General features: G+C 41.3%; 1 protein-coding gene across 4 annotated transcripts in view; it reads left to right on the forward strand.

Moving 5' to 3' along the window:
* The window catches only part of LOC110493908 (potassium voltage-gated channel subfamily KQT member 2), an 81,629-nt gene that overhangs the window by 43,896 nt on the left and 13,848 nt on the right, over positions 1-23,885 (forward strand). Inside the window, exons 5-12 of one of the 4 annotated variants that reach the window (XM_036949899.1) lie at positions 3,349-3,474; positions 4,183-4,293; positions 4,530-4,625; positions 5,461-5,555; positions 10,656-10,727; positions 10,904-10,933; positions 17,702-17,961; positions 18,850-18,897. In XM_036949899.1, coding sequence (XP_036805794.1) covers positions 3,349-3,474; positions 4,183-4,293; positions 4,530-4,625; positions 5,461-5,555; positions 10,656-10,727; positions 10,904-10,933; positions 17,702-17,961; positions 18,850-18,897 — 838 coding nt within the window. The remainder of the gene's footprint in view (positions 1-3,348; positions 3,475-4,182; positions 4,294-4,529; positions 4,626-5,460; positions 5,556-10,655; positions 10,728-10,903; positions 10,934-17,701; positions 17,962-18,849; positions 18,898-23,885) is intronic. The other 3 variants (XM_036949900.1, XM_036949901.1, XM_036949902.1) reach the window with 3 other exon arrangements.

Here is a 23,885-nt window from a genome sequence, read left to right on the forward strand (position 1 = left end):
AGTATTGTGGAGTAACTACAATGTTGTTGATCCATCCTCAGTTTTCTCATATCACAATCATTAAACTCTGTAACTGTTTTAAAATCACTATTGACCTCATGGTGAAATCCCTAAGTAGTTTCTTTCCTACCCAGCAACTGAGTTAGGAAGGACACCAGTATCTTTATAATGATTTGGTATATTGATTGAAAGGGAAAGGGATTTTCATTGTCTGCTTTTTTTGTTTGTTTTACACATTTACCAATCGGTGCCTTTCTTTGTGAGGCATTGAACAACTTCACTGGTTGAATCTGTGCTTAAAATTCTCTACTCAATTGAGGGACCTTACAATAATATGTATGTGTGGGGTACAGCGAGAGGGTAGTGATTAAAAAATAATGTTAACCACTATTATTGAACATGGACTGAGTCCATGCAACTTATTATGTGATTTGTTAAGCACATTTTTGTTCCTGAACTTATTTAGGCTTGCCATGACAAAAGTGTTTGAATACTTATTGACTCAATCATTTCACCGTTACATTTGTTATTAAATCCTAACATTTTCTACAAACAAAATTCCACTGACATTATAGGGTATTGTGTGTAGATCAGTGACACATTCAATCTCAATTTAATCCTTTTAAAATACAGGTTGTAACATAACAAAATGTGGAAAAACAAAAGAGGTTTCAATACTTTCTGAACGCACGGTAGACTATGATCTATCAATGGCTGATGCAGGCTCTCTTACACGTTGTGTCCTCACAAACCTGGTACAGAATTCCACGTGAACCAGCCCAGAAAGTGGAGGCTATTTTTAGCCCAGCTAATTCTGTTTGCTAGTTCGTTTTTGTCGTCTCAGCAGTTTCCCGTCTTTTCTAAACCAGCGCTTGCCACATGGGGAATAGGGAAGCTGTTGTGTCAGTGAGAAAAACCCAGTACATTTCTACGTGTCCTTTTTAGGTGTAAAAAAAAATCCCAACTCTGCCAACACTGAAGGGATAAGCCAGGGAATCAGGGATAATTAACCACCATGTCTGTCTCTGTGATGTTGAGCTGTGCCTATTTCCACACAGCCATCTGTCAGGGTCATGACTATTTTGCCACATTGATGTTTCACATCCAGGATGCCCCCTCAATCAGTCCAATCAGTTTATTGTTCCTCTCACTCTCTCTGTTTCTCTCTCTTTCTCCATCTCATCTCTGTCTCTCTGTCACTTATTCTGCCTCTGTCTCTCTCCCTTTCGCTTACCTCCTCCCTCTCTCTCCATCTCATCCCCAATTCTGTCTCTCTATCTCTCTCCTCCCCATGGTTAAATATGGACAACAGTGGCATCGGGGGAGCTGCCTCAGCAGCCGGAATGATAGGTAATGCCAGGGAATGCCATTCTCTTTGAAGAGGGGCAGAGTGCCCATTTCTCAGAGTAGCCAACCACAGTATTTCCTTGTGTTGACTTCAGCACCAGTCAGTCCCTCAAACAAAGTGGACCTGATACTCTATCCAGCACTGGATCCTTTATTACCAAATTATAACCTGACACATTTATAGGTTACAACATTTGCTGGATTGAAAAACACATTTGGTTTCAGAGAATTTCCTGTGGTACAAAATTTGACCTTTAGTTCATGCATTTTGGGTTTACGGACAGGTTTTAATCATGTTACTCGTTGCTCAGTGATTCCGAATAAAAGGGTTGTTTCTCATCAATAGTAAAAAGTTGAGTTTTACAGCACCTTGACAATTGATATTGGCCTTCATTTCCCTCGTGTAGGAACTTCACTAAATGAGGTATTTACTCCTAAACCTCATTCTTTGGGTTGACCGTTTTATTGAAGGACATGGTCCCTCTGTGTATGTGAGTTGTAGGTCAAACCTATTACATCAGGTTGTTCTTATATTGATTAATCACTAATAGTGTTTACTATACCGTGTACACTGAGTGCACAAAACATTAGGCACACCGTCCTAATATTGAGTTGCACCCCCTTTTGGCCTCAGAAAAGACTCAAATTGTCGGGGCATGGACTACGAGGTGTAGAAAGCATTCCACATGGATGCTGGCTCATGTTGACTCCAATGCTTCCCATACATGTGTCAAGTTGGCTGGATGTCCTTTGGGTGGTTGACCATTCTTGACACACACGGGAAACTGTTGAGTGTGGAAAAACCCAGCAGTGTTGCAGTTCTTGAGACTCAAACCGGTGTTCCTGGCACCTACTACCATACCCCGTTCAAAGGCACTTCAATATTTTGTCCTCTGAATGGCACACATACACAATCCATGTCTCAATTGTCTCGAGGATTAAAAATCCTTATTTTAACCTGTCTCCTGCCCTTCACCTACACTGATTGTAGTGGATTTAACAGGTGACACCAAAAAGGGACCATAGCTTTCACCTGGTCAGTCTATGTCATGGAAAGAGCAGGTGTTCCTAATGTTTTGTACACTCAGTGTATAACCTCATGTAGCTGTGCCATTCTGTTCTCTCAATATTTGATCACGTAGGTGAATATAACAGTGATAAAATGTCTTAGTTACATCAATTGTTTTGGGACATGATACGGTGTGCAATAAATACTTTCATACACATTTGGGACTGGTGTTGGGAACACTTGGAGATGTTGAACTGTCCATTTAGACTATAGGAACTAATTCTTAGTGTATGACTCCTCTGGCAATTTCATTCAATTATAAATCCAATGTAACCACACTCCCATCCTCTTGTTCCATACAAAAAAAATATTTAATTTTTTACTTTGTATCCCTTTCCACTCACAGCCAGTGTCATCCCATAAAGGGTTGAAAATGCCAGATTTTGTCAGTGATAAGTGCCTAAATTGCAATGCAGTGGCTGTACAGTACCTCCATTCCTCCCACTGATTAGGCAACTTCTACACATTTTGTTGTTGTGAGGGAAATGCTGTAAATCAATGTGTTCTGAAAGATGACACGTTGAGGATTATAATAAATACCATACAAACAAACCACACGCCCCCGTTAGTCCAAATGTGCACTTCACTTTTCCTTATTTAAAAGCTCATGTGATTTACAGTATCAACATTTATGATCGCTATGTTTGATCCACAGTTACAAGGATGACATGCAGACTGCTTGTGCTTTTAATAGTCCTTCTTTTAGAAACGTTTACATTCGGCCCTCTCCATATAGGCCGATTTACACGAGTGTAAAAGGTTAAGTTAATAATGCTTTGGTACTCTGGTCATAACGTAAATACGCGATACCTGGCATATATTGATTTGATAAAGCAAGGTTTTCCTTCCTGTTTCGATACTCTGTCCCTGAACTAAATGAAGGAGCTACAGTATATTGTTTAGTCCTTCCTGACACCTTGACGTTTTTGCAGGAGCTGATCACAGCGTGGTACATTGGCTTCCTCTGCCTCATCCTGGCGTCCTTCCTGGTTTATCTGGCAGAGAAAGAGGACAACGACCAGTTTGAGACCTACGCAGACGCGCTGTGGTGGGGCCTGGTAAGTCATCACTCTAAGCCTTGTTTCACCGGTCCTCACAAACCACGCTCAGCAGTTGTTAATAGCACAATGTTAGCATGTCCCCCAAAAAAAACACAGTGGCTGGACAGGAGATTGTCAGCAGGTCCCACAAAACACTCAGCGCTAATTTTTATAAGATCATTTCTGCGTGTCTCCACAAAACATTCAACACTTGTTTAAAGCCAAATATCTGCATGTCCCCATACAAATATCCAGTGCTTGACAGAAAAATTTCATCATGTCCCCACAACCCAGCATTTCTTAATAGGATCATTTCTATAGGTTCTCATAAAACACCCAGTATTTGTGTGAAGTCTAAAGGATACTAGTGTGATTCAACTTTGGGACTTAACATGCCGGTGGTATTTAACCCACTTGTGTCACACTTCCACAATTACCATGAAAGTGAATTACATTCAATAGCTATTTTTTATTAAACTAGGCAAGTCAGTTTAGAACAAATTCTTATTTACAATGACGGCCAAACCCGGACAATGCTGGGCCAATTGTGTGCCGCCCTATGGGACTCCCAATCACAGCCTGAATTCAAACCAGGGACTGTAGTGACGCCTCTTGCACTGAGATGCAGTGTCTTAGACCGCTGTGCCACTCGGGAGCCCAGATGAAGAAACACTTTGAATATTGATAAAATATGTAATTCAAGATGTCTGCCGATTGCCTTCTCAGATCACCCTGACTACCATTGGGTATGGAGACAAGTTTCCCATAACGTGGAACGGGCGTCTTCTGGCCGCAACCTTCACCTTGATTGGAGTGTCTTTCTTTGCACTTCCAGCAGTAAGTTAAAGACTATTGATTTGTGAAGAAATGGCTGAGCTAACTTATTAATGTGCACTGAATGCAAGGAAATGGAGTGCTGATAGGAAACTCAGAATGAGTGCCTGAAGCATCTGCAATTTGATAGTCAAGTGTTACTCTGAAGTAATTCAATGGACTTGGCAATTTTAATTGTGAATCGATAATGTTTTCCAAAGGCTTGTTGTTGTGACTAATGGTTTCTCTGTATCTTTAAGGGGATCTTGGGCTCCGGCTTTGCCTTGAAGGTCCAGGAGCAACATCGACAAAAACACTTTGAGAAGCGTCGGAATCCTGCGGCAGGGCTTATTCAGGTGAACAAAGCAGGGCGCTTACCCTCTAAAAAACATTTAGAGTGTTGGTATCCTGGTGGAGTACCTTAGACCATTACTGGGAATTTCACAATATACTCTTTGATCTACAAGAGCTGAAAATAACGGTTTCAGGGTCCACTTTTCAAGACGCATTGTACATGATGTTTCCATGCTCACTTGTTTATATGTCGCAAAAAGTCCCATGTGGCACACACCTTGTCACAATGCCTGGTACTCTAGTCCTTGGATCCTGGACCCACCTCTTAGTCAACTTCTATAATTCATTTTTGGGCAGTATTCTTTTTTCTTTTACAAAAACCTAACACCCTTGCCTTTCTTGCACTGACACTCATGCCTTGTCTTTTCTAGCACTGACTTTGCTGATAGCTGCTTTATTGAAACGTTTTTCTTGCTATGACTGGGATATGTGGTTGTCACACCTCGCTACCTTAAAGTAACTGTCCAGCGTTTCCAGATTTCTATGAAATACGACCTGTAATTAATTGCAATACTAGTGAAATAGTTTTCCTTCCAAAAAAAAGGTAATACTGTACACGTAAAGATTTGTATGATCTCGTTCATTTCAAAGCACTCTCAGAGCACCGAGATAGATAGCAGCAAAGTGAACATAAAGAAACCGCTGTATTCATTACCTACCCTTCAAAACCATGACCTGCTCTCTCTCGCGTTCTATTTTTCTTACTCCCATTCCCTCACTCTCTCTATTTGTCTCTATCTCTTCCATGTATTATTCATCCATCTCTCTATCCTTCTCTATTTCACCTCTCTCTCTCTCTCTCTCTCTCTCTCTCTCGCTTTCTCTCTCCCCCCTCAGGCCGCGTGGCGCTTCTACGCCACCAATCTCACCCGGCCAGACCTGGAGTCGACGTGGGATTATTACGAGCGCACCGTGTCCGTGCCGATGTACAGGTATTGATCATATAGCAAATCAGCGGCAAGATTTACATTGGGCCTGTCTGCACCTCTCTAGTGTCCAGGATCGATCCCAGCTTTAACCTTTTCCCACTGCTTTTTCCCTCTCAAACTGAAGGTTAATGAAGCCGTCCAATCAGGATCTGCGTAGGGGCTAAGGGGCTGATGGATTCCTAGTCCAAGCCAATAGACATTTACCTCATTTATAATAATAAATTCCATTCAGCAGCTTTTATCCGAGGTAACTCACAACAACCGTGCGCTATCAGCTCAACCACAAAGGACCATGTGAATTCATTTCTAAAGCATGACATTATTATTATTATTATTATCATTATTATAGAAATACAGTGCCTTCAAAAAGTATTTAACAAATCAAATCAAATGTATTTATATAGCCCTTCGTACATCAGCTGATATCTCAAAGTGCTGTACAGAAACCCAGCCTAAAACCCCAAACAGCAAGCAATGCAGGTGTAGAAGTACGGTGGCTAGGAAAAACTCCCTAGAAAGGCCAAAACCTAGGAAGAAACCTAGAGAGGGGTGGCCAGTCCTCTTCTGGCTGTGCCGGGTGGAGATTATAACAGAACATGGCCAAGATGTTCAAATGTTCATAAATGACCAGCATGGCCCAATAATAATAAGGCAGAACAGTTGAAACTGGAGCAGCAGCACAGCCAGGTGGACTGGGGACAGCAAGGAGTCATCATGTCAGGTAGTCCTGAGGCATGGTCCTAGGGCTCAGGTCCTCCGGGAGGGAGAGAGAATTAGAGGGAGCATACTTAAATTCACACAGGATACCGGATAAGACAGGATAAATACTCCAGATATAAGACAGACCCTAGCCCCCCGACACATAAACTATTGCAGCATAAATACTGGAGGCTGAGACAGGAGGGGTCAGGAGACACTGTGGCCCTGTCCGACAAAACCCCTGGACAGGGCCAACCAGGCAGTATATAACCCCACCCACTTTGCTTAATGACACGCCCCCACACCACCAGAGGGATATCTTCAAACACCAACTTACCCTGAGATAAGGCAGGGTATAGCCCACAAAGATTTCCCCCACGGCATGAACCTGAGGGGGGCGCCAAACCCGGACAGGAAGATCACGTCAGTGATTCAACCCACTCAAGTGATGCACCCCTCCTAGGGATGGGATGGAAGAACACCAGTGACTCAGCCCCCATAATAGGGTTAGAGGCAGAGAATCCCGGTGTAGAGAGGGGAACCGGCCAGGCGGAGACAGCAAGGGTGGTTCGTCGCTCCAGTGCCTCTCTGTTTACCTTCACACCCCTCGGCCAAATCGGAGAGATGGGTAGCAGCAAGCCCATGTAATGTTTTGTAGGTTAGCAGTAAAACTTTGAAATCAGCCCTTGCCTTAACAGGAAGGCAGTGTAGAGGCTAGCACTGGAGCAATATGATCTAATTTTTGGTTCTTGTCAAGATTCTAGCAGCCGTGTTTAGAGCTAACTGAAGTTGATTTACTGCTTTATCCGGGTAGCCAGAAAGTAGAGAATTCCAGTAGTCTAGTCTAGAAGTGACAAAAGCATGGATTAATTTATCTGAATCATTTTGGTTCCCTATCCACCGGATGTGTGCCAATGAAACATACAGTTGATTTGTCAGAGGACAAACCATCTACAGAGACAAACTGATATCTTTCCGACAGATAAGATCTAAACCAGGCCAGAACTTGTCCTTGTAGACCAATTTGGATTTCCAATCTCTCCAAAATAATGTGGTGTCAAAAGCAGCATTAAGGTCTAGGAGCATGAGGACAGATGCAGAGCCTTGGTCTGACGCTATTAAAAGGTCATTTACCACCTTCACGAGTGTCGTCTCAGTGCTTTGATGGGGTCTAAAACCAGACTGAAGCGTTTCGTATGAATTGTTTGTCTTCAGATAGGCAGTGAGTTGCTGTGCAACAGCTTTTCAAAGGTTTTTGAGAGGAAAGGGAGATTCGATAATGTTTCATTTTCTGGGTGAAGTTTTGGCTTTTTCAAGAGAGGCTTTATAACTGCCACTTTTAGTGAGTTTGGTACACATCCGGTGGATAGGGAACCATTTATTATGTTCAACATAGGAGGGCCAAGCACAGGAAGCTCTTTCAGTAGTTTTGTCGGAATAGGGTCCAGTATGCAGCTTGAAGGTTTAGAGGCCATTACTATTTTCATGAATGTGTCAAGCGATATAGGATTAAAAAATTTGAGTGTCTCCCTTGATCCTAGGTCCTGGCAGTGTTGTGCAGACTCAGGACAACTGAGCGTTGGAGAAATACGCAGATTTTAAAAAGGAGTCCGGTAAAATAATGGCACAGGACTTATAAGCATATCTTTTCAGCTAAATGAACAAGCCTATGGCATTGAGCATTGCCAGATAACATACAGTAGACCAACTCATATTCTGTTCTTATAAAATAAATTGTTATTCATATCATAATGTTTCTTTAGACCTGAATAAATAAATAATGTATTTATTGTGATGGTGTATATTAAATATATTCAAATTTATTCAACTTTTTAAATGTAGATGTTCTAAAGGTGCACATCGGCGGCTTGAATGCAGCTTGTATGGGTGGAGGCCTGTAGATACTTAATACTTAACTTGTTTATGTTAATTAACAGGCTATTACCGTGAGACCGCCACAGCCCTAGATGGAGCCAGTCAAGATGCTCTCAATGGTGCAGCTGTAGAACTTTTTGAGGATCTGAGGGCCCATGACAAGTATTTTCGGCCTCCTGAGGGGGAAGAGGCATTGTCGTGCTTTCTTCACAACTTTGTTGGTGTTTGTGGACCATGATAAGTCCTTAGTCATGTGGACACCGAGGAACTTGAAGCTCGCGACCTGCTCCACTACAGCCTTCAATGTAGATGGGGGCGTGCTCGGCCTTCCGTTTCCTGTAGTCCGCTATCAGCTCCTTTGTCTTGCTGACGTTGAGAGAGAGATTGTTGTCCTGGCACTACACTGCCAGCTCACTGACCTCATCCCTATAGGCTGTCTCATCGTCAGTGATCAGGCCAACCGTCATCAGCAAACTTAATGATGGTGTTGGAGTCTTGCGTGACCATGCAGTCGTGGGTGAACAGGGAGTACAGGAGTGGATTAAGCACGCAATCCTAAGGGGCCCCCGTGTTGAGAGTCAGTGTGGCGGATGTGTTGTTGCCTACCCTCACCACCTGGGGGCCCTGTCAGGAAGTCCAGGATCCAGTTGCAGAGGGAAGGTGTTCAGTCCCAGGGTCCTGAGCTGCTTGGAGGGCAGCATGGTGTTGAATGCTGATATTACAGAATGGGAGAGGTTTAAAATGTCAGTGAAGACACTTGCCAGCTGGTCAACGCATGCTCTGAGTACGCATCCTGGTAATCCGTCTGGCCCTGCTGCCTTGTGAATAGTAACCTGTTTAAAGGTCTTTCTCACATCGGCTACGGAGAGCGAGATCACACAGTCATCCGGAACAGCTGGTGTTCTCATGCATGGTGGCTTGCCTCAAAGCGAGCATAGAAGAAATATAGCTTTTCTGGTAGGCTCGCATCACTGGGCAGCTAGCAGCTGGGTTTTCTTTTGTAATCTGTGATAGTTTGCAAACCCTGCCATATCCAACGAGCATCAGAGCCGACGTATTAGGATTAGATCTTAGTCATGTATTGATTTGTATGTACATACGGTCACTGTGGGGACGACGTTGTCAATGCACTTATTAATGAAGTCGGTGACTGATTTGGTAATGTTATCAGATGAATCCGGAACATGTTCCAGTCTGTGCTATCGAAATGGTTCTGTAGCCTAACATTCGCTTCATCGGGCCACTTCCATATTGAGCGCGTCACTGGTACTTTCTGTTAAAGTTTTTGGTAGACCTTACTGTGAAATGCTTACTTACAAGCCCTTAACCAACAATGCAGTTTTAAGAAAATATAGTTAAGAACTGAGGTTAATGATCACTGTTCTGATGTCCAGGAGATGTTTTTGGTCATAGGAAATTATGGTAGAAATATTATGTGCAAAAAAAGTTAAGATCAGCATAAAGAAAGCACACAAAATAGCAGAATTGGTCAGCTGCAGCACCATCTTATCATATTTGATATCCAGTAGCGCACGCACACAATCACACTCACTGTCGCTCTCTCTCTCTATCTTGCTCTCGCTTTCATGGCATAGCACACACACACACAGCACGGCATAACATTACACACAGACAGGCAGACAGGCAGACAGGCAGACAGGCAGGCAGACAGACAGACAGGCAGACAGACAGACAAATGAAAAAGACTGATGTTTTCCAATTTAAAGAATTCTGGTTCATAATTTTAGTTAGTTTGTGACTATTTGGTCCCCTGTGTGATGTCACAGGCTTGTCTAAGTGTATTGGTAGTGATTAGTCTTTGTTAATGTGAATGTTCTATGCCAGGTGTATAGATGGCTAACTTGAGCTTGAGTATTGATTGATTGCTGAAGGGAAAAAGGCAAACGGGACTGCAACTGGGCCATATCTGATTGTCGCATAGTGGGCCCAAAGCCGAAGGACTAGGTACTTTTTATCTCATATGCAGAAAAAGGTTTCCATTGGATAGGTACTGCAAGTCTTCGATAAATTAATGTGCCTGTCTCATAAAGAACAACAAGCTACTTTGAAAGTTGGGGTGTCAAATTGAATTCAAAGGCTGTATGACTACAGTGAAGTTTAATGAAACATTATATTACGTAAGTATCTTTTACAAAACTTTGGACGATTAATGAATGGGATAGTAATTGCAGTGGTTTGTTACTGTGTCACATTCTCTTATCTGCATTCCCCCAAAAAATATGAAAATTCCATCTTAGTTCTGGTTACAGGGCAATTGAAAACATCCTCACAGAATTCAAGCTCTTGGTAAGGAGGCATTTGAAATCAAGTAAAATTGAAATCTACTACCTACTACCCATAAATGGCCTACTACCCATACATGGCAGTGATTGCATCGGGAATAATATACGTTCATATAGAACATTTGAAACAAAACCAAGCCATTCTATATGCAGTAAAGCTGTGCTGGGGTATGTTTTTCTCTTCTTCCTTGTAACACCAACACATATTTTGTCTTTTATTTATAAGTAGACTGATCCCGCCACTAAATCAACTGGATCTACTAAGAAATCTGAAGAGCAAGTCGGGACTGTCATTCAGGTCAGAAACTAAATCTGAATTCATCATTCATGGAAAATATAGTGTGCTACCTATATCTATAAAAATTATAGCATCAATACTACTATATCAGATTTGACAGATTATTGACAATATAATGTACTCTGTGTGTGTGTGTGTGTGTGTGTGTGTGTCTTTTGTGTTTCCTGACCAAACAGGAAGGAACCCCAACCGGAGTCCTCCCCAAGGTCAGTATCAAAACATAATTTTACAACGAGGTCAAAATAATCTATTTCACTCATCTCCAACCCAAATTTCTGGTCAGTTCCAAAGTCGACACTGAACCTGAAGACTGTTCAAAACAGTCACCAACAATGAGAGTACCAGACATGTCACTGAGGTGACCAACACTCGACCAAACAAGTCCTACTCTTTCTAGTTTATCACATATGGACTATTTCACGGTTATATGGTCAGGTGCAGCAAAGAATAACATAAGAAAGTGTTAGCTGGCCCAGAATAGAGCAGCACACCTTGCCCTTCACTGTACTTAGTGGGTTCATATCAACACTATACAAATTTAACGCAACGCACAATGTTACAGTGCGTTCACACCTCTTGACTTTTTCCACATTTTGTTGTGTTACAGCTTGATTTGAAAATGGATTAAAATTAGATTTTTTTTTGTCACACACATTACCCCATAATGTCAAAGTGGAAGTATGTTTTTCAAAACAAAACATTAACAAATGAATAAAAATGTAAAGCTGAAATGTCTTGAGTCAATAAGTATTCAACACCCTTGTTTTGGCAAGCCTAAATAAGTTCAGGAGTAAAAATGTGCTTAACAAGTCACATAATAAGTTGCACTGACTCACGCTGTGTGCGATAATAGTGATTAACATGATTTTTGAATGACTTTCGCATCTCTGTACCCCACACAAACAATTATCGGTGAGGTCCATCAGTCGAGCAGTGAATTTCCAACACAGATTCAACCTCAAAGACCAGGGAGATTTTCCAATGCCTCACGAAGAAGGGCACTTATTGGTAGTAAAAATTTAAAAAGCGGACATTGAATATCCCTTTGAGCATGGTGAAGTTATTAATTACAGTCGTGGCCAAATATTTTGAGAATGACACAAATATTAATTCACACAAAGTTTTCTGCTTCAGTGTCTTTAGACATTTTTGTCAGATGTTACTATGGAATACTTTTATTGACAATTTCATGAAGTTGATGCAAAGAGTCAATATTTGCAGTGTTGACCCTTCTTTTTCAAGACCTCTGCAATCCGCTGATGGCAGCCCATTCTTGCATAATCAATGTTTGGAGTTTGTCTTAATTTGTGGGTTTTTGTTTGTCCACCCGCCTCTTGAGGACTGACCACAAGTTCTCAATGGAATTAAGGTCTGGGCCACTTAGTTATCACTTTTAGTTTCACTTTTGCCTTATGGCAAGGTGCTCCATTATGCTGGAAAAGGCATTGTTCGTCACCAAACTGTTCCTGGATGGTTGGGAGAAGTTGCTCTCAGAGGATGTGTTGGTACCAATCTTTATTCATGGCTGTGTTCTTAGGCAAAATTGTGAGCCCACTCCCTTGACTGAGAAGCAACCCCACACTTGAATGGTCTCAGGATGCTTTACTGTTGGCATGACACAGGACTGATGGTAGCACTCACCTTGTCTTCTCCGGACAAGCTTTTTTTCCAGATGCCCCAAACAATCGGAAATGGGATTCATCAGAGAAAATGACTTTACCCCAGTCCTCAGAAGTCCAATCCCAGTACCTGTTGCAGAATATCAGTCGGTCCCTGATGTTTTTCCTGGAGAGAAGTGGCTTCTTTGCTACTCTTCTTGACACCATGCCATCCTCCAAAAGTCTTTCCCTCACTGTGCGCGCAGATGCACTCACACCTGCCTGCTGCCATTTTTGAGCAAGCTCTGTACTGGTGGTGCCCCGATCCCACAGCTGAATCGACTTTAGGAGACGGTCCTGGCGCTTGCTGGACTTTCTTGGGCGACCTGAAGCCTTCTTCTCAACAGTTGAACCGCTCTCCTTGAAGTTCTTGATGATCCAATAAATGGTTGATTCAGGTGCAATCTTACTGGCAGCAATATCCTTGTCTGTGAAGCCCCCTTTTTGTGCAAAGCAATGATGACGGCACGTTTCCTTGCTTGACAGAGGAAGAACAATGATTTCAAGCACCACCCACCCTCCTTTTGAAGCTTCCGGTCTGTTATTCGAACTCAATCAGTATGACAGAGTGATCTCCAGCCTTGTCCTTGTCAACACTCACACCTGTGTTAACAAGAGAATCACTGACATGATATCAGCTGGTCCTTTTGTGGCAGGGCTGAAATGCAGTGGAAATGTTTTTTGGGGATTCAGTTCGTTTGCATGGCAAAAAGGGACTTTGCAATTAATTGCAATTCATCTGATCACTCTTTATAACATTCTGGAGTATATGCAAATGTCCATCATACAAACTGAGGCAGCAGACTTTGTGAAAATTAATATTTGTGTCATTCTCAACTTTTGGCCACGACTGTACACTTTGGATGGCGTATCAATACATAGAGTCACTACAAAGATACAGGAGTCCTTAACTCAGTTGCCAGAGAGGAAGGAAACCTTTTGTCATGAATACAAAGTGTTATGTTTGCGGCAAATCCAATACAACACATTACCGAGTACCACTCATATTTCCAAGCATAGTGCTTGCTTTATCATGTTATCGGTATGCTTGTAATCGTTAAGGACAGGCACATTTTTCAGGATGAATAGAAACGTAATAGAGCCAAGATCAGGCAAATTCCTAAAGGAAAACCTGGTAAAGTCTGCTTTCCACGAGACAATGGGCGATGTATTCACCTTTCAGCAGGACAATGACCTAAAACACGAGGCCAAATCTACACTGGAGTTACTTAAGAAGAATGTTGGCCGTGTTACAGTTTTGACTTAAATCTACGTTGAAATCTATTGCAAGACCTGAAAATGGTTGTCTAGCAATGATCAACAACCATTTTGACAGAGCTTGAAGAATGTTCACAATCCAGGTGTGGAAAACTCTTAGAAATGTACCCAGAAAGACTCACAGCTGTAATCACTTCTAAAAGTGCTTCTACAAAGTATTGACTCAGGGGTGTGAATACTTATGTAAATGAGATATTTCTGTATTTAATTTTCAATACATGTGCAAAAATGTTTTTGTAGATGGGAGAATGTTTTTTATCAATTTAATCCATTTGGAATTCAGGCTGTAACACAACAAAGTGTGGAATAAGTCAAGGGGTATGAACACTTTCTGAATGATTTTTATATAGAGACATGGTCACATGGAACTCCCATCTCATTTTACAATCTGCAAAATGAGCTTTAAAAAACAGATAAAACAGTACCACTTGACCCACGCCTCTCCCCGCTCTGACCTAAATAACTTGTTTGTATATACAGTGCACCGCTTAACTTTTAACCACATTTTGTTACATTACATCCTATTCTAAAATGTATTTTATATATTTTTTGCCCTTCTCAATCTGCACACAATACCCCATAATGACAAAGCGAAGACATGTTTAGAAATTTTTGCAAATGTATTGCAAAGAAAAAACAGAAATAGCTTATTTGCATATGTTTTCAGACCCTTTGCTATGAGACTTGAAATTGAGCTCAGGTGGATCATGTTTCCATTGAACATGGTTGATGTTTCTACAACTTGCACACACCTGACTATATAATGTCCCACAGTTGACTGTGCATGTCAGAGCAAAACCCAAGCCATGAGGTCGAAGGAAAAGCTCCGAGATGGGATTGTGTCAAGGCGCAGATTTGGGGAAGGGTACCAAAAGAATTCTGCAGCATTGGAGATCCCCAAAAACACAGTGGCCTCCATCATTCATAAATAGAAGAAGTTTGGAACCACCAAGACCCTTCCTAGAGCTGGCCGCCTGGCCAAACTGAGCAATCGGGGGAGAAGGGCCTTGGTCAGGGAGGTGACCAAGAACCCGATGGTCACTGACAGAGCTCCAGAGGTCCTCTGAGGAGATGGGAGAACCTTCCAGAAGGACAACCATCTTTGTAGCACTTCACCAATCAGGCCTTTATGGTAGAGTGGCCAGACGGAAGCCCCTCCTCAGTAGAAGGCACATGAAAGCCTGCTTGTAGTTTGCCATAAGGCACCTAAAGGACTCTCAGACCATGAGAAACAAGGTTCTCTGGTCAGCTGAAACCAAGATTGAACTCTTTGGCCTGAATACCAAGCGTCACATCTGGAGGAAATCTGGCACCATCCCTATGGAGAAGCATGGTTGTGGCAGCATCATGCTGTGGGGATGTTTTTCAGCGACAGGGACGGGGAGAATAGTCAGGTTTGAGGAAATGATGAACAGGGTCAAAGTACAGAGAGATCCTTGACGAAAACCTGCTTCAGAGTGCTCAGGACCTCCAGATTGTGGCAAAGGTTCACCTTCCAACAGGAAAACAACCCTAAGAACACAGCCAAGTCGATGCAGGAGTGGTTTCGGGACAAGTCTCTGAATGTCCTTGAGTGGCCCAGCCAGAGCCTGGACTTGAACCTGATCTAACATCTCTGGAGAGACCTGAAAATAGCTGTGCAGCGACACTCCCCATCCAACCTGACAGAGTTTGAGATGATCTGCAGAGAAGAATGGGAGAAACTCCAATACTCAAGAAGACTTGAGGCTGTAATCGCTGCCACAGGTGCTTCAACAAAGGGACTGAATACTTATGTAAATGTGATATATATATATATACAGTATTTTGTTTTTGTTTTATATATTTGTGATAATTTCAAAACCTGCTTTTGCTTTGTCATTATGTGGTATTGTGTGTAGATTGATGAGGGGAAAATAAACAATTTAATACATTTTAGAATAATGCTGTTATGTAGCAAAATATAGAAAAAGTCAAGGGGTCTGAATACTTTCCGACTGCATTGTAGATGTTGAAATGTATATATGCAGAATGGTATGCTGATGTGTGTGATATAGATATGTATGCTGATATGTACGCTACCGTTCAAAAGTTTGGGGTCACTTAGAAATGTTGTTGTTTTTGAAAGAAAAGCAACATTTTTAGGCGTACAGAGGCCCATTATCAACAACCATCACTCCTGTGTTCCAATGGCACATTGTGTTAACTAATCCAAGTTTATAATTTTAAAAGGCTAATTGATCATTACAAAACCATTTTGCAATTATGTTAGCACACCTGAAAACTGTTGTACTGATAATAAAAAAACAATAAAACTGGCCTTCTTTAGACTAGTTGAGTATCTGGAGCATCAGCATTTGTGGGTTCGATTACAGGCTCAAAATGGCTTTCTTCTGAAACTCGTCAGTCGATTCTTGTTCTGAGAAATTAAAGCTATTCCATGCGAGAAATTGCCAAGAAACTGAACATCTCGTACAACGCTGTGTACTTCTCCCTTCACAGAAGAGCGCAAACTGGCTTTAACCAGAATAGAAAGAGGTTTGGGAGGACAAATACATTTGAGTGTCTAGTTTGAGAAACAGACGCCTCACAAGTCCTCAACTGGCAGCTTCATTAAATAGTACCCGCAAAACACCAGTCTCAACATCAATAGCGAAGACGCGACTCAGGGATGCTGGCCATCTAAAACATTTATTTTGGCCAGTCTGAGATATGGATTTTTCTTTGTAACTCAGCCTAGAAGACCAGCATCCCGGAGTCGCCTCTTCACTGTTGATGTTGAGACTGGTGTTTTTGGGGGCACTATTTAATGAAGCTGCCAGTTGAGGACTTGTGAGGAGTCTGTTTCTCACTCAATATTATTATTTTTCACGACTCATTCAGGACAATCCGTTACCATGGTAGCATCCACATTAACGTAGAAGTGTAATCTGAAACACAGCCAAAACAAACAGCAAATGCATCCAACATGTTTGTAGAGTCACAAGCTTGATGTCATCATTGGGTGCAAGGAATGTGGGACCAAATGCTACACTTTTGACTACTTTTAATACACATGCAGTGCATTCGGAAAGTATTCAGACCCCTCGACTATTTCCACATTTTGTTACGTTACAGCCTTATTCTAAAATGAATTAAATTGTTTGTTTTTCCCTCATTCATCTCCACACAATACCCCGTAATGACAAAGTGAAAACAGGTTTCAGACGTATTAGTCTGATTTGTATGTAGCTCTGTCCTTGAGCTGTTTTTGTCTATCGATGATTTGTATTATGTTATGTTTTGTATGTTGTGTGGACCCCAGGAAGACTAGCTGCTGCATAAGCAACAGCTAATGGGGATCCTAATAAATAAACAAACAAACTGCTTTGCATTCAAGGAATGCGTCCCAAATGGCACCCTATTCCCTATATAGTGCACTACTTAGAAATTCGCAACATAGGGAAGAGGGTGCTATTTGGGACACAAACAAGGGCACAACAACACAGAGAGCCTGTGGGCTACCTACTGACACTCCTTTTTTTTTTTTACCCATCCAAATTCTGACTAATGCTGCATGACGGCGTGGCGTCAATGACAACGTTATTTATGAGCGTGGCACAATGTTGTGCTCTGACCTTGTCCTCTCATGAACTCGTGGCCATGCTCATAAGCAGTGCACATACTTACTCAGGAGATTTAGTCATACGGTCACCACTATGTTGAGCTTGTGAGTGTGAAAAGGTCTGGGTAAGGTGTTTGTGTTTTAGACAAGTCCTATAAAATGAGATTTATTGAAAGGCATATTTTAACTGATTACTTACTGCCAAGTAATTAGAGTAACTTGTCTGTTGTGGTACTCCGACAATATTCAGTTGGGGCTGAGTGAATGCAATACCAAAACATTGTACGGCTAGTAAACCACTAAACTTTGCAACATCAATAGCATCTGATTACCATAACTGCAAGTTGGTAAATAAAGGTCTGCATGAATACACAGAACAAAACTGACCTGTATTGATTGAGTGGCGATCACATGACATCTCCTCTCAACGTCTCTTGATCCCCTGACCCCTCCAGTCAGAAGGTCAGCCTGAAGGAGCGTGTTTTCTCCAGTCCCCGGAGCTCAGGGACCAAAGGGAAAGGTTCACCCCAGGGCCCCAGTGGACAAGGCAGCCAGGGTCAAGGCCAAGGCCAACCCATTCACAGGTCCCCCAGCGTCGACAACAGCAATGAAGACAGCCCCAACAAAGTGCCCAAGAGCTGGAGTTTCGGAGAACGCAGCCGGGCACGTCAAGCCTTCCGCATTAAGGGCGCCGCCTCGCGCCAAAACTCGGAAGGTAGGAGTATCTTTACACAGTGTGTTTCTGTGGTACTTGATATGTTGAGTTCCGTCTAGCTTTTGAATGATGTGTTATTCTTTGTGGCTTTAGTGTTGCAATGTCATCCAAGCGGCCGTCTTGGAAATGAGCTTGTTGTGTGGTGTGATGTGCTGTGCTGTGAGAGTTCAAATTGCATGTTGTGTTATGTGCTGTATCTATTGTGGCCCTGTTCTTTCCCGGGTGTCACACTTTTTTGTCTATTATCTGTGGTATCTTTGTTTACCTTTCTGTTTGGTTCATTTGAAACAGACCTGGAACAGTACAATTAGAGAAAGACATACAGCGTGGTGATTATGTTCTGCTGATGTCGTTGATGTTTTAAAGTGACAGAGACAAGTTATAACAATGGTCATAATGCCACTTAATGCTATCATAAGGATTTGGTTGGCTACATTACTCTGACTATAACAGGTTATAACAAACCTTTGAACTGATGATGACAGTGTAAAAACGGCTGTCCTCTATATAGCTCTATGAAACAGTTTCATGACGAACTCATGAGTTCTCATTACCTGTCTTATAACAATCCTAGTGGTAGTATATTCTGAGCATTGTCACCACCCCTCAAAGTATTTAGATGTTCAAGTCTTAAAGTGTTTAAGTGTTACTGTTAATTAAGCATAGATATTAATCATGAAGTAAACAGCATGGCAGCATATGTTTGCCCTACACGAGGCAGTTCTGTGAAACATGTCCGGTCTGTTTTATGTGTCTGTGTTCATGCAATTGTTGCTCTCGATGGCGTTTTCTCTGTACGTTGACAGAAAACAATCATTTGATGCACGCTAGGCAAAACGCAATCCTCATCGATTCCTTTTCGTTTCTCTATTTGACGGTGTGCTAAAGTGCTGATTGAGATGCAGGATGAAGAATTCAGACAGAAGAGCTCACCAGGTCAGGCAAACAGAGATGCGTGTTTCAACATCCACGATCAACACACCGTTAAGCAATATAGAAAGGGATTTATTACCTCATGTACAGATATGCTATCATGTTTTGTTTTTGGTTTGGTGTGCATTTTGGGCTGATTTCCCAGACACAGAAGCCCAGTCTCTGACTAAAAAGCATGCTCAATGAAGAATCTCCATTTTTAAAGTGTCTTCCAGTCCAGGATTAGGCTTGATCTGTGTCTGAGAACCCAGCCCATGTTTGGAATTAGTTTTTTTTAATTTGTTCCATTTGGCAAACAGCTGTAAAGACGTTAGAATATAGTACAGGATAACGTCTATTTTTATTTGCTCGCAATGTTATCACCTTCCTGTTGTCTGTTTGATTTACTTTGTTTTTGAATATGATAACATCATCATAAACCATGTACTGTCAATACTAATCACCAGAACTCATGTGAGTAATCAGATTTAGACATATTTTTCTAATTTCCTGTCCAAATTCTCCCAAAGTGTGTAAATGTATTGTGTAGCTCAGTGGTTCCCAAACTTGTTTATTGTCCTGTACCCCTTCAAACATTCAACCTCCAGCTGCGTACCTCCTCTAGCACCAGGGTCAGCGCACTCTCAAATGTTGTTTTTTTGCCATCATTGTAAGCCTGCCACACACACACTATACCTTTATTAAACATAAGAATGAGTGTGAGTTTTTGTCACAACCCGGCTCGTGAGAAGTGACAAAGAGCTCTTATAGGACCAGGGCACAAATAAAGTAACTTTACTGAGCTACACCAGGTATTCCCTAACCCCCCAGGGGTACATCAGGGGTACACCAAGTAAAAATGTGATTCACAATTATTTTATTTTTTTAAACAAAAAAACAAAAAACGTTTTATTTTTATTCACATTTTCAAACAGTCCATTTATATTTTCCAACGGGGCTATACACTTGGGTGAGTTTTTTCTCTCTCGCCTGAGTAGCCTTGTTTCACTGCCAAAAATAAAATTAAACCATCTAGTTTTCAGCCGAAATAACAACACAATGTCAAATACAGGTAGCCTAGTCAAATAATTAACATCCAATCAAATTAACCGTTACTCTCTCGTGGGAAATCCGTATGTAGCCAAACATAGCTGCTGCTCATTCCTTTTGCTCGGAAATTGATAAATGGGTAAAAAAAAGTAAGGCCCGCGTCCATAGAGATATACCAGCTCTACTGGTAGTACTGCTACTACCACTGTCGACGACACAAGTTGTTCTGCTTCCATGAGCACATCCAATGCTGGCATCAGTAATTTTACAAACAGTGGGGCAAAAAAGTATTTAGTCAGCCACCAATTGTGCAAGTTCTCCTACTTAAAAAGATGAGAGAGGCCTGTAATTTTCATCATAGGTACACTTCAACTATGACAGACAAAATGAGGAAATAAAATCCAGAAAATCACATTGTAGGATTTTTAATGAATTTATTTGCAAATTATGGTGGAAAATAAGTATTTGGTCACCTACAAACAAGCAAGATTTCTGGCTCTCGCAGACCTGTAACTTCTTTTTTAAGGGGCTCCTCTGTCCTCCACTCGTTACCTGTTTTAATTATTAAACTGCAGCGTTGGAAACACAGTTTTTGCTCTCCTGCGTCTGACTTCTCTGCCGCCAGTACGCACCCATTACCCAACTCACACTCATTCTTCTGTTTAATAAAGGTATCGTATAGTGTGTGTGTGGCAGGCTTACAATGATGGCAAAAAACAACATTTAAGAGTGCGCTGACCTTGGTGCTAGAGGAGGTACACAGCTGGAGGTTGAATGTTTGAAGGGTTATGGGACTATAAAAGTTTGGGAACCATTGAGCTACACAATACATTTTAGACACTGGGAGGATTTGGACATGAAATGAGAGAAATCTGTCTAAATTTTGATCAACCAGATCAAAATAACGCTAAATGATGCTTAAAACAATTTTCTAAAGTTATTATATGGAGTTAAATTAGTGCCAAAAACCAAGTGTGCATGTAATCAGTGTTGTGCACATATCAGTCTCTCATTGATTTCAGTCTCATGCCATTAGCTGATAACTGTTGCAAAATTATTTGGCTAAATTACAGCAATCATTTAGTAGCATGGTTAAGGTATCATCTCAACCTCAGTAACAAGCCTTAACAATCTGTCAGTTTATAGTAATGACTGTTACTGACCTCTGTTGATATGTCTGTTACGTCATGATAATTATTAGCTTGGTAAAACAGCAATTCATTTTGGATTCCCAGGCAAGTAAAAAAAAATATAAAAAAATTGATAGGACTCAAGTTAACTGTTACATTTCAGTTAGCCTGACAACGATGCCTCTATAACACGATCATGACAAATTTTAGTGTCAAAATGATGACATAAAGCCTGTCACGATATGTCATTACCATTTTGCAAAGTGACATAACACTTACAAAGCGAGAACTGTAAGACATTTTAATCTGATTGTATGTTTCGACACTTCATAATGCCATCTGGGCTTACATGTAATGGTATACTGTAGCAGGCCTTATGCCACTTCTATGGCAGCCTTATGAAGGCATTATGATGCTGCATTTACTGATTTCCACTGCCTGTAACTCAAATGCAGCAACCCGTTGTGACTTGGGAGGAATCCTCAACTGCACACCTTTGGAAAACAAAAGATCCGACATGCTTACATGTTACAAAGTGCAGTTGTGAGAGACCTACTGATAATTTATCACAAAACCTACACATATGTTTCATAGCTGTAACACTATGCACATAATATGTTCAAGTATGTGACATTAGATTGATCCATCCTTTGGGGAAGTACTTTTGCATATATACTGATTTGGCACTATTTGACTATTGTACAATTTATCACATCTTGTCATATCTGAGCATTGGAATGAATTCAAATCTGACAAATATACCAATGTGTATACTTGTAAATAAGTTGGCTGCTTTACAGAGTTGCTGCTTTAGCCTCATTTTGATACTGTGTCAGTTGGGTCATGTTCATATGAAGCCTTAGCTTAAACGGCTTTGGAACCTTGTTTTCAGAGTGACATTTTAATTGAGTTTGCGTGGTAACTTATTTTAACATCCCGATGCAAATGTCCACCGCTTTGTCACTGGTTGCTGCATGACAGTGTAGGGTTTTCACTGTCAAATGACCATTGTCACAACATTCCTTTTCACAATTTTGCTTTAGAAACAGTGACTGCAACTAGTATGAAAATCTTGGTAACACTTTCTGTGAATGCCCTAATCATGAGGAAATGTAAGCGCCTATGTTTTGCATTATAATGGATTTTGCGTATTTCTTAAGGGGTTATTAAATCCTGTTGCAGCAGTCCTTTCTTCTTCAGTCCATTCCACTAATTACTGTCCCAAACTACATTTGATGCCCATCATTTTTTACTCATCGCCCTTCCCTTTCACGATGCAGATCTGGCCAATACCCCTGCTCTCCATATTGCATTGTACCTTCAGAGAGATTCTGTAATACATGACAAGATACCCACTGAGACAACTGAACATCACCACTGCCCTCGGGTTCTTTACATCATGATATTGTATATAATTTCCTAATAAGCCTGGTTTTTGGTGATTGTATTATGATTTTATCCCACAATTTAACCAGGTTTATTGTCTTTTCCTTCTCCTCTCCACCTCTGCAGCAATTGAGGGGTTAATCAGTAAGAAACAAATCCCATGTCTGCTTGGGGGATGGCCACCAGATCAAAATGAATAAAAACAAGTGTTTATATGATTGAAGCAATATAATGCATGCCCAACTGTAGACTCATTCCATGAGCACAGTAATGGGTGGGCCCCATCATTTTCATAATAGCCCACTCCAACTACAAGCAAGCACCCCGAAAGCCATGCACTCAACTCAAAATGGCTGCCGCTGTTGCATTCTAACCTGCATGAAGGAAGCTGTCTGATCTGTCAGTTGGCCTTCGGCGCCCACTAAGGGTCTTTTAAGCACAGCACTATAGAACCGTGACACTAGATCCCCTCCCCTAAAAATGGAAGCCATGTTGGGGAAGACGTGATGCAGTTTCACGGCTCTGTATTTTGGCATTAGGCGCACAATGTTTTTTGTCTGTTGGAGTGAAACTGGGATAGGTCAATGCTGTGGCCCAAAATTATTGACACCTTCAGGCAAGTTCAAGCTCTTTATATGTCAATACATATATCTACCTCAAATTTCTTGAGCTCAGAGTTCACATACTTGAGCTCATAGACATACTTGATTATGCTGGATACACATACTACATACACTAGATACACAGAACTAAAGATGAACAAAGCCTCTTGCGCACCATAAACCATTATGGTCTTGAAAAGGGAGAAATCCTTACCATCTCAAATACAACACCAACATTGAAATATATAGGGAAAGATTTACTCAGCCTTGTCACCAGTCTGAACCTCCTATTTCTCTGATGCAAATTGCTGCCGACTTGAGTCTGGCCTTTAGATCCCAAAAATAGAAAAGCAACTATTACAATAATTGAAAGTTAAATGTGTGACTGCACAAGCCAATATCCAAACTCATTCTCTGCTCCCCCCTGCCAGTCAAATTTACAATAAATCCAGTGACTCAGCCACACATAAAAAAGTTTGATATTGAAAGGGGTATATTTTATGCCAAATATAATGAATTATATACAGTAGGACCGGTTTACAGTGTTACACTGTTTCCATTATTAAGTTTACTTTCAAGATATAGCTAGATATATTGATTGCGGAGTTAGCTGTCCTGCTATGGCTTGTATATAGATGCTTATTGAACATCCATGTTTTGTACTGTTACGTCTCTGCATTGAACCTCATATAGGCACATAGTCCCCCTTCTGCCATAATAGGCATTCAGCAGTTTTGAAATACTTTAACAACTTTCTCTGTATCCCACTCTGAATAGGCCTACACCTTGAACTCAAGTGTCTCAAACTGCAGATTGACTAGGCTGTGGTCCACTGCAGTGGCCT

This window comes from Oncorhynchus mykiss, chromosome 17 (assembly GCF_013265735.2).
Source record: "Oncorhynchus mykiss isolate Arlee chromosome 17, USDA_OmykA_1.1, whole genome shotgun sequence".
Taxonomy (NCBI): domain Eukaryota; kingdom Metazoa; phylum Chordata; class Actinopteri; order Salmoniformes; family Salmonidae; genus Oncorhynchus; species Oncorhynchus mykiss.